The 12095-nt window shown below is 38.2% G+C and overlaps 1 protein-coding gene across 7 annotated transcripts in view; it reads right to left on the reverse strand.

The window, feature by feature from the left end:
• DUSP22 (dual specificity phosphatase 22) overlaps positions 1–12095 on the reverse strand; it is a 63859-nt gene that overhangs the window by 9777 nt on the left and 41987 nt on the right. For all 7 annotated transcript variants that reach the window (XM_042985877.1, XM_042985876.1, XM_042985879.1 and 4 more), the window contains one exon: positions 5493–5542. In XM_042985877.1, the coding sequence (XP_042841811.1) occupies positions 5493–5542 (50 nt within the window). The remainder of the gene's footprint in view (positions 1–5492; positions 5543–12095) is intronic.

Here is a 12095-nt window from a genome sequence, read left to right on the forward strand (position 1 = left end):
CAGCCACTGTTGCCCTTCCTCCACTTCCTCAGTCTGTGCTGGCTGTCCTTCTTGAACAGCTTCCTCTCTCTCTCTGTCCAGAGGCCAAAAGCCAGGATCAGCCAGGTTTTCCTGACCTTCAGAGAGTACACAAAAAGACTGGTGGATGGGATCTAGCAAAACTACACCACATGATGATCATCTTTTGAGGCTGAACAATGTGTGCTCACTCCAACACTGCAAGATTTTAAGGCTGTGATCCCCATTGTGGGATCTGAGGCAGCTCTGTCCTGCTGAAGACTCTGCTTATATGAGCAGGAGCTCAGGGAGCTGGGCTCACTCCAAAGCCAGCAGTATCAGACTAGGCTGTATTGACAGCAGAGCCATGCGACTGAGGACACTTTTCCTTCCCACATATGTGTACACACAGACACGTGTACACGTCTGTGCATGTATGTTGTATATGAAAGCAAAAGAGGAAAAAAAAAAACAGGAAAGGTAAGCACTCTTAGATTTTTTTTCCTGGAAAAGGAATACTTAAAAAGATAAAGCAAAAAGTAAATGGGTGGAATGTTCTATCTGAGTGAGCCTGTGCTCTGGAAGGTGAGCTCAGATAGGAGAGCTGTTTCCTCCTGGGGCAGAAACCATGTAGGCTCCCTCAGCTGGAACACTCTCACCCCACCCAGAAGCAAGCAGGAACATTCTCCACCAGTACAGACACTGGCAGAGCTGCTCTATCAGTGCACAGAATTTAACACATACAACTAACTCATATTTACATCAATGATTCCCCAACTTTTATATTTCCTGCACTTAAACATTTTTTTAATTGGGGGGGGGATTTTTATCATGCTTTTCATTTTGCTACATAAGGTCATTTTAAAAACAAAACAAAAACCTCTCTACCATCTACTATAACATTATTTCACAAAGAATAATTGAACACTAGAAAAACTAGGAGAAGAAAGTTTAAGACTAAAATACAGTTAAGTTCAATAAGTGAAGTCTTATAGAAAAAACTCAATATCCATTTTCTGTGTATTTCTCATTCCTATGGGCTGCAAAGTCCTCAGGAGTCATGTGTGATCATGTGTGTGTGTGTGTGTGTGTGTGTGTGTGTGTGCACATGTATGCTCAAGTATGTATGCATCTGTCTGGAAACAGAACCACAGCACTCCAAGGGCCCACCTAGCTTTGATTTTGCAAAACTTCTTTTTAATAATTACAACACAGAAAAACTATAAGAGGACGAAAGAGTTGGATGTACAGAAGACATCAGCTAAATTAAAGAAAACATACACAAAAAGGGAGGTAGAATAAGGCAAGGAAGTTTTACTGGTACTTTAAATATAAGCTTTCTGTATTGCTAATTACCTCTTCTCCCCACAAAAACCTCAAGAAATTTAGAGACCTGCTCGATACTCAAACCACTGAATGTCACAAAAGTTCTACTGCAATGATGCAATGCCACCAACTCCACAGCACAGACCAAACTCTCCTGTACTTGACATTAGAAGATTTAAAAAAAGTATTCCCTTAACAATATCTAAATAAAAAATACCAATTTAATAAATATTAAAATAAGAATGAATAAATTATCTACCATATATCCAATAATTCACTCTTGAAATACATTAATACTCCTTACTTGGATAGCAAATATAATCTTATTTCTGGAATTGCTTACAGTTCATAAAAAATACTTTCACTTATCTAACCTAATACTACAAGAATTGTGTGAGATAGGTATTTTACAGATGAGAAGTGAGGTTAAAGTGACTTGCATAAGAAAGTACACAGAGAAAGCAAAAGCAAGTATTTCTAAAAGCCTCAATTCACCACCCACCCCACATCAGCCACTCAGAGATCATGTAGTGTATGCATGTGATATAAGCTCTAGGATGCCTCTAATTGTGACAAATCATGCAAAACACCCCAGCCTGGGTCTGTGGGGGTATTACAACTATGAGAACTTGAACTTTCACATTTCCTGACTTTGAAAGGCAAGGTGGTTAGGGAACTGAGGTAAAATTTTAATGTGTTAATGTTATCTTAACCAGGTTTCTGCATTTTAAGTTCCTGGAGATCATGGGGGAGTTTGTGAGGATTAAAGCCAAGACAGAAAATTGACCTTTCTGGGCAGCTTACAACCACTGAATGCCAAGTGAAAGCAGTTAGTTTCAAAAGGTCACAAACCTCTTACTAAGCATAATTAGCAAGAAGAATTCCTGTTGGTATAGGGGTTTGTGGGGTAATATTTAGGATATAAAACTTTAAATTACATCTAAAGTTAAACAATTTAAAAAATCTGTAGGTTTAAAACAATAAGTGATACAGTTTTCTAGAATTTATTTTGTCATTAAATATAAGACTTTTCAGGCATCAGTAATTAAAAGTGGCTAGACTAAAGAACTACTAGTTATAATTGTCTGAGTTAGCCAGAGCATATTTTCCAAGTGATGGACTTGATTTCTCTTGCTTTTGTTAACCAGAGTATTTATCTCCTATCTGCATTGGTTGAGGGTACAAAAAGTGAAGGTTCACTGTCAGCTATATGTTCCTAATATTTGGTGACCACAGGCTACCTGAAGTGAACAGGCCATATAAAAAGTCAAGTATTCCATTTGCCAATGGTTAATAGTCTAATTATATCATGAAAGCATGCTTGCTGTTAAAAGGTATGTTATGCTCCCAAAGAAACATTTGTAACACGGAAAGAGAAACTCAAGCTATTTCATAGGCTGTCTCTTAACATACACAGTACACTCAAATTACAAACTTAACTCCACAATTTCCATGTAACTTCAGTAGAGCAAGAAATATTTATAAACTCATGGACATTGATGTGCCCAAAGTCTTACTTATGCATAAGATTTGCGATTACTAATGGATTACAAATAAAAGTTTTCCCAAAGAATCACATAAATGCCTATGAACATAACTTTTAACAGGCGAGTGCCAGCTTTTCTGCCTTTCGATGAGTTACGGCCTTAACTTTCTTTTCCAATTGAAACAGAGGTTGTACAGCTGTAGGACTTCCCTCAACATAGCAGCAATGGCACGTCCTCTTGAAGTCATTCTGTCATTAGCCCCAAACATGGATGCTATGGTAACTACCTATTGAAACCTGGTGTCCCACCCTACACTTTCACCAAGATGTAAGGAAAGAGTTAAGAAGGCAAATCACACAGCTTAACAAGACCTCTGCACATATTTGGGACAGGAGAGAACAAATTCAAATCTTACAGGTTAGTCCTCTGGACCCAAGGTGACTGTGTTTGGGCTGGTTTTGCCAGAAGACCTGAACTGACCCATGAGACCCTGGAACTTGGAGAAGCTTCTGCTACATTTTCTGTCACTCTGGTCTTTCCATGTAAGCATATCTTCCAAATCTCCCACTAAAGTGGGTCTCCTGAGCACCAAAACTTGTTATTTCAACTATCTTCTTTTATAACTCTCAAGATATATGAATACACTTTTAAGAGAGTAAAAGTGTATTCTTATTCTCAAAAGTGCTTAGAGTTCATAGAGAACACTTTCATACGTGATCTGATCTCCAAAAATCCTCAAGGCAGGTATTTTTTACATGAGGGAACTGAAGTTCAGATGGGTTTAAATGACTTGCCCAAGGTAGATACAACTAGTTTTAAATTTAAGATATCTAACATCAAGGTCTACTGCTTACTTGTCTATATAGTGCAGGACTGCTCAATGCTCAATCTTCGTTTGGTAAGTCAGTTATTGTCCTGGACATCAAGCACAATGCTTGGCTCCTAGCAAAGCTGAAATGTCTTGAGGGCAATCAAGTACAGGTGGCCACCTTACCTCACAACAAATGCCCAGGATGTGTTATAATCTGATTCCTCCAAAGAGTCATATTGCCAATCAGGTATTGACAAGTTCAGCAGTATATTAGAATCTCAGTTTGAGATAAGAACAAAGCAACCATTTTAAAAATAGCCACCAAAACATGGGCAGAAGATTGCTGTGGTCTCCAGAGAAAGGCAGTGGCTCACTTCCTTCCGTATACACCATGCCCTTCCAACCACTTCTGTTTCTTGACACGACTAGTAACCAAGGAAGTTCTCTGGTGCTTCTTCTCCTCCTAGACCCAAGCTACTACTGTTTTCCTAGTGATCCTAGTAAAATCTTTCCTCTGTCATCCTCAGCCTTAAAGACTGACTTTTTCTGTGAAATATGGAGAGTTAGTGTAAAAAAAAAGGCCTTATGCAAGAACATATTTGTCCCTGCTTCAAATCTACCCTTGCCCTTATCTCATCTAATCCTATGCCACCTATCCCCTGTCCTATACCACCCCCCACCCTTCCCTACATCAATCCATCTGACTCTAGCCCCATTTTTTTTTCAAACAGGTAGATCTCACAAAATTATTGTGTAACCTGGGATTTCACTGCTCTCTAGCAATCAAAAATCAAGATTTGCGAATGTTCCAGTATTTGATAGCTTTCAGAAAAGATGAACAATTGGGATACTAAACATAAGATTATATGGTCTGTAACTCCAATATGCAGGATTTGTAGGCAATAGAGCTTAAGAATCACGAAGGATGAATCCCAACAAGCCTGTGGGCTCCCAAATTCACAAACATCACCATAGCTTGTAACTTCCCAGATAAGATGCAGTAACCTATAATTCTAGCATGGTTGCGTTTGACCTGCAATGTAAGCACAAGGCCAGCCTTGGAAGCAGGGGCTGGTATCTACTGGAGGCAATGAGTGGTTAAGTACTTTATTTCTGCCCCAGTGTCTTAGCCTGCAAGGTTCAAATTCATGCTTCAGTAAAATTTTACTCCATATCATGGTCTTCTTTAAGTTTATTTATTTATTTTGAGAGTGAGAAAGAGAGAGAGAAAGAGAGAGAGAAAGAGACAGAGAGAGAGGGAGGGAGGGAGAGAGGGAGGGAGGGAGATGGGGCATAGAGAGAGAGAGGGAGCATGAGAATCCCAAGCAGGCTCTGCTTGGGACTCAGTCTCACAAACCATGAGACAATGACCTGAGCCAAAACCAAGAGTCAGATGCTTAACTGACTGAGCCACCCAGGTGCCCCTCTTTTTTACTCTTTTTAATTTGACTCCTAGAAAATTTAACATTACCTACACAGCTTACATTTGTGGTCCACATTCTATTTCTATTGGACAGTGCTGCTTTTAGACAAAACCCAATAGCTTCCTTAAGGGTTTACTTCTAGAGAAGAGATGAACATGCTCAAGGTTTGGTTTAAGGCATCCTTTTTAAAAATTAGGCTCTTATAGACATCCCATCAGTCAGTGTTGTGTAGTTGAAGGACTGGCAAACAAGAAGCATGCCTCCAGCTGCAGCTCTGCCTAACTTGGCAGCACAGACCTCCTATGGGCCTTGTTACCTCCCCTGCAGAGCAGCAGCTACGCATGGCATGAAGCATCCCATTGGCTCCAATGATTTCACAGTCCTTTACTTTACTGTCCTTTATTTGTTTTTAATATCTCCAAAAAATATAGGAAAAAACCAACTTACAGGTTTTGAGATGGCGAATCCGCTGCTGGAATGCACAGGTATTTAACTCCCTGTAGAATGATATAAAAAATTTAAGTAAAAAGACGATACTTAGTGGAGAAAAATATTTAAAGGAACTATTTACTCAGGTCAAAAAATAAAAAGTAAAAAGGAGAAGTTTTTCACTCATCTTTTGTTGCCAAGGAACCAGGGAAAAACTCTTTAATTAAGGTTCCTGGTTATTTTCCGCGACCATACATACAAATATTTATGCTCTAGTTTGCAAACAGCTTGTAGGTTTAGACAGGGTTTATCAAAAAAGTGAAATAATTGAGGGCTTCCCAGTAAGTGTCAACAGGTTTCAAAACTATGATTTCAAATGCTTGTTTACATATTTAGCATTTTTAAAATCTATTTCATTTAAGATCTTGAGTAGCCAAAAAAGAAGCACTGTTAGTAAAAACTTTAACATGCTAAGTAAAAATTGTAATGTTATGTTACAGAGTTTTCTATATCATATTTTAGTAATCAGAGAGTTACAATTTCACTGATGCATTAGTAGGAACTTTACACATGCAAAATATTTTGATATATTTTGCTTGCTTTTCAAAAGAGTAAAAGTTTATGTACCAAACTAATACATTTTTTAAAAAGAATGGCCCCTGGGGTGCTTGGGTGGCTCAGTTGTAAATGTCCAACTTTGGCTCAGGTCATGATCTTGCAGTCTGTGAGTTTGAGCCCCACGTTGGGCTCTGTGCTGACAGCTCAGAGTCTGGAGACTGCTTTGGATTCTGTGTCCCCACCTCTCTCTGCCCCTCCCCCACTCATGCTCTATCTGGCTCTGTCTCTCAAAAATTAATAAATGTTAAAAAAAATTTTAAAAAAAAGAAAAGAATGGCCCAATTTGAAAAAAAAAACCAAAAACTTCACATAGGTCTCCATAAAAATCTATTAAAAATGTCTGTGTAACCCAAAAAATAATCCAGTGAAGAAATGGGCAGAAAACATGAATAGACACTTCTCTAAAGAAGACATCCAGATGGCCAACAGGCACATGAAAAGATGCTCAACATTGCTCCTCATCAGGGAAATACAAATCAAAACCACACTCAGATATCACCTCACGCCAGTCAGAGTGGTCAAAATGAACAAATCAGGAGACTATAGATGCTGGAGAGATTGTGGAGAAACAGGAATCCTCTTGCACTGTTGATGGGAATGCAAACTGGTGCAGCCACTCTGGAAAACAGTGTGGAGGTTCCTCAAAAAATTACAAGTGGACCTACCCTATGACCCAGCAGTAGCACTGCTAGGAATTTACCCAAGGGATACAGGAGTACTGATGCATAGGGGCACTTTTACCCCAATGTTTATAGCAGCACTCTCAACAATAGCCAAATTATGGAAAAAGCCTAAATGTCCATCAACTGATGAATGGATAAAGAAATTGTGGTTTATATACACAATGGAGTACTACATGGCAATGAGAAAGAATGAAATATGGCCCTTTGTAGCAACGTGGATGGAACTAGAGAGTGTGATGCTAAGTGAAATAAGCCATACAGAGAAAGACAGATACCATATGTTTTCACTCGTTTGTGGATCCTGAGAAACTTAACAGAAACCCATGGGGGAAGGGAAGGAAAAAAAAAAAAAAAGAGGTTAGAGTGGGAGAGAGAGCCAAAGCATAAGAGACTCCTAAAAACTGAGGAGTTGATGGGTGGTGGGAGGGAGGGGAGGGGAGGTCTGGGAGTCTGAGGGTTGATGGGTGGTGGAGGGAGGGGAGGGTAGGTGATGGGCATTGAAGAGGGCATCTTTTGGGATGAGCACTGGGTGTTGTATGGAAACTAATTTGACAATAAATTTCATATATTAAAAAAAATAAAAAATAATGAGGAAGAGGGAAAGTCTATCTTTAGTGACTTAAGTAAAATAAAGATCTGAAATGGATTATATGAGTAAAAAAAGTGTCTGTGTAAATTCATGCTACAAAAACTCAAGCTAAATTTGTTTTATTAAAAACCTAGTTGTTTCTTCTTCAGGGGGATTGAAAGTATAGTTCCAAAGGTCTTCAATGTCAAGTAGAAGTACAAAATCTAGAAATCTCAGCAACTTCTTCAAAAGAATATGGTTCTGTGAGGACTTAAATGAATGATTTTTAAATCCTTCCTCCTTTGATAGCCTAATCTGATGGGATCTTGCCATGTCAAGGATAATAAATAGGAGAAGAAACACATCAAACACTAGAAAAATAACCAACCTAAGAGAGTAAATGAAGGAGAAATATGTAGAATCATGATATAGACTACCAAAAGTCCCTCAGCAAATAAAGCCATAAAGGAACTTGTCTTCTAGAGTTGCATTTTTTTTTGCAGTTGATCATAAAATTTTACTGTTAATTCATATTATGAGGCATTTCTGTGTTGTATTTGCTAATGTAGTCTTATAAGGAACATCTAAATTTGCAGCCACCCCAAACCCTTCCAGACTTCCACATTTCAATACTTCCCAACATTGTGAATCCCACTATTCCAATACAGAATCCACATAAATTATGTTTCTCAATCTCCTTTGCTATTAGGGTGTAGACTCAGGATTTAGTTGCATCACCTGACACACCTACTTGAAGTGGATTTGGAAACAAGACATGGGAAGAATTAGATGGGTAAAGAGCACCTGCTTGGCAGGTGCAGGTGGCAGCAGAGGCAGGTGGTACTGGGGGTGGGTGGGGAGACGTGGCAGCAGATCTTACTGGGCCAGTTGTGTGATGTGGTCTGAGTGTTGTTCCTTTAACTTCAGCTGAAAGCCTGTTTCTCCAGCTCTTCTGAGGAGACCATAAGCTCTCAACAACTTCTTAATAAACCCCTTCCTGCTTAAACTGGCTCAGAGTAGAATCAGCTGTCTGTAACTAAGACCTGAGCCCTAAAATTCCCCTCCCTGTCTCCCACTATTATGAGAAGTCAGAAAAACCCTTTTTTCCTGTTTAATTCATATACACATTCATGTTTTTCCAGCTTTGAGTCAATCATTACATCTTCCAGCAAAGACTCTTAAAGAAGATGAGTTTTACCACTGTTAATACATATGAGAACACTTCAGCATGAGACCAAACACAATTAAACATGTCAAGGGTAAGGTTTAAGGATCAGCGCTAGAGGATGGTGAAGCAGCAGTTTCTCCCTCATTTAACTTTTGCTTTGTTATCCCTAATTGCCTCCTTTTCTCTCTATCCTCATTTTTCCCTGGACTCTGGGCACTGTGCTCTGCTGGAAATATTAAGGCAGTTGTTTGAAGTTCTAAAGCACCTCCAAACCCAAAGAGGTATTAAAGAAGTAATTTAAAAGGAAAAAATGGAAAAGGAAATGATACTGTAAAAATAAGTGATTTCACTCCTTCCCTCCATCAAGGTCAAAAAGCTTATCAGTATAGATACACATGCTGGTCATTTCATACACCCGTCATTGAAATGACTCATTTACTCTTTTCTTTTACTCTTAAGTGAGAGTTGGCCATGGATCGGGCCCAGAAGCTTATGAAATTCTTTCCTCCCACACACTTCCTCCAACCTCTTTCAGACCAATACTTCCAGAGGGATGTGAAGGATTTTCAGGTTTCCATGCTCCCTTCCACTGTGACTGTCATAGCCTGAGTACCTTCAATCAATCAAGGATGCTGAGGTGGATTCCTTCTAACATAAGATATAAAAATGCCTGTCACACATGCTGACAGCCACTTAATTCTAACAGAATCTAAAATCAGCCCAGCCCATATGATGGGAGGAAAGAAAAAAAAAATAAAGAGAATGGACAGAAGAGGAGGCTAAATAGGTCTTAGCTTATTAAGAGCATTTACTATAAATGCCAACATCAGTGTGACTGGAAAGTACTTCACTTCCTTTAGGTGTTCCGTGAGTGGGGTCACATTCCCCTTTTTGGTGCCTAATGCAAAAAAGAAAAGGATACTGGCCCTATAAAGCAGGAGAAAACTGCACGAAGATGGCAAAGGATATCCTTCCCTCCATGCCCACAGATGATGAGGAGGTGACTTTCAGCCATGCTAGGCCCCTCACCCTCACTAACTGGGATGGGCATGTGGCAGCTACAGCTTCCCATCTGTGAAGCTCTAAGGAGGAACAAAGTAGCTCTCAGCCACAAGTTTGGGGATCCCCTACTCTTAAGGAAGGACAGAAAAAATATATAACACAAGATCATATTCTCTCAAAAACAGAACAATAACCTACCTTGGCACATAGTAAACACTCACTAAATATCTGTTGAACAAGGTGAAAATCAATTAACATGAAGATCATACTATAAGAATACTACAAGTGAGAAAAATATTGTAAAGTGACCGTGCCTTAACCTGGTGACCACTAAAACAAGGGAGCTGAACTTTTAGTTATGCCATGGAAGGGCATGTTCCCTGCACAAGCTCCAGACATCAGATGTCTCCTGCCTGTCCACACAGTGAACAAACTATGCAAATACTATAAAGAAAGGAGTCAAAACTGTCAAAAAGGTTCAGCTGCTCACCACCCAAGAACATCTATTTATCTTGGCTTAGTCATTAACAAAGCACGAAAAGTATCTCTCTTGGAGGCCACAGACTGCAGAACATGAAGTACCTGAAAAAAGCCTTCAGATGCCTGCACATGTGTACAATTCATGGCAGTTAATTACTAATTCAGAAAGCAGCAAGAGTGCTGACACCATTAAGGAACTCAGTGCTACAAGAAGGCTGGATAGACTTAAAATTATCCTAGTATTAATAGAACCCCAAAAGACCATTCTCTAATGTTGAGGTCAGACAGAGAAAAGGGGCACAATGTGTTTAGATAAATTATGGAAAGCATAGCAAACAAAACAAAGTAATAAAAATCTTACTCTAGAACAAAATTCTAGAACAATCTGAAAAATTCATAAGTAATAAAAATAACACAGAGGGGACGTGGGTGGGAGGATGGGTAAAATAGGAGAAGTGGATTAAAAGTGCATTTATCATGATGAGCACTGAGTAATGTGTATAGAATTCTTGAATCACTATATTATATACCTAAAACTAATATGACACTGTATGTTAACTATAAAGGAATAAAAAAAATAACAGTAATGTTTTCATTAGTATAGCACTTACTGTGTGATATTTACTCCTACTCCTACATATTACCTCTAAAGCTAAAAGAAAAACAAATAAAACTGAAGTTTATTACCTTTGAAATAAAATTATTATTAAATAAATAAAAATTCAGTATTTTCCATAATGTTTTAAAAAAGTGATTGGTGGAAAGCCAATTACCATTAAACTTTTATGGAGTTAGTAAGCATCAAGTTGCAGATTTTCAAGTTAGGTTCCTGGCCCACGAATACAAAAACAGTTCAGTTAAGGGAAAGGGGCTCAGTATATGCTTTAAGACTGTCATGATTTCTAGGAGGTACAAAGAAAGAGCAGATAATTTCTTTTGACTACATGGCATTTTGAATGGCTTAACACATCCTGCGAACACTATTAATACTGATAAGATGGGGACTAGAGGGAGGAAGAATGCAAAGAATTAAGAAAAATCCTCATATTTACACTGACCACATACATACTGAATATTCATAACAAGCAACACATCAATTAATATTACATAGTATGGAAAAAAAATTAGGAAAATACAGGAAAGAGGTTACATTTCAATGAGATCATCCAAAGAAAGCTTTTTGGGTAAAGCTTTTGTGTTAGGTTTTGAAAGACACCGCAGACATCAATTCACTGAAAAGAAAGTTTAGAAAGTATTCCAGAATATTCTTTTTGAGCAAAGTTTAAAGCTTTCTAAGTCCATATTCTCAAAAGTTCTAATATTTTTCTGTTTTCTGTTTCAACAAGCATAGTAACCACCAAAAGTAAGGTTTTTGCCTTTCTTTGGGGCTGAAACTAAAGATTACACTTAAAACGATACATAGACAAGTACTTGGAAAGCAGGGCCAAGATTCTGATTTCAGGACTAGTAAGAGATCAAACTCTCGCTTGTTTCAAGTACAATTTCTAAAATTCACTGTTCTTTTGTTTCTGAAACATAAGAGGCTTTTGAAGAACCTAGCTGACATTCTACTTTTCTAAAGAAAGATCAAGCCCTTCAGAATCTGTTCTCTCTTTCCCAGGAAAACTAATAAAAACCAGTTATAGAATATAACTATTTTCTGTAAGGACTTATTCACAAACTAAGAGGAAACATAATAGGAAATGAAGTTCACTAAGGGGCCAGAATCAGGAAATCCATGTGATGGAAAAGTTATTTTAGCTGCTAATAAAAATGACCTTATTAGAAACCCTGGTTTCTTATCTCATCCCATCCAAATACTAGTAGCAATATGGAGTTGTCCTCTGAAGGAGATGACAGTTTTTTCTTTGACAATCACATTTACAAGATATCAGTGTGGCACACTGACATCGGACTCTGTAATTCTTACACACAGAACTCTATTAACACTGATCATCTAACACCCATGACTGAATTGAGCAAAATAAGTTGGGGGCCCTATTAAGACCTAATTTCACCCAATTATCCAAAAATCTGACTCCAAAAAAGAAACAAAATTTTAAAAGATTTAAGTTTAGATTGTACCACACCTGATCAGAAGA

This window comes from Panthera tigris, chromosome B2, assembly GCF_018350195.1.
Source record: "Panthera tigris isolate Pti1 chromosome B2, P.tigris_Pti1_mat1.1, whole genome shotgun sequence".
Lineage (NCBI taxonomy): Eukaryota > Metazoa > Chordata > Mammalia > Carnivora > Felidae > Panthera > Panthera tigris.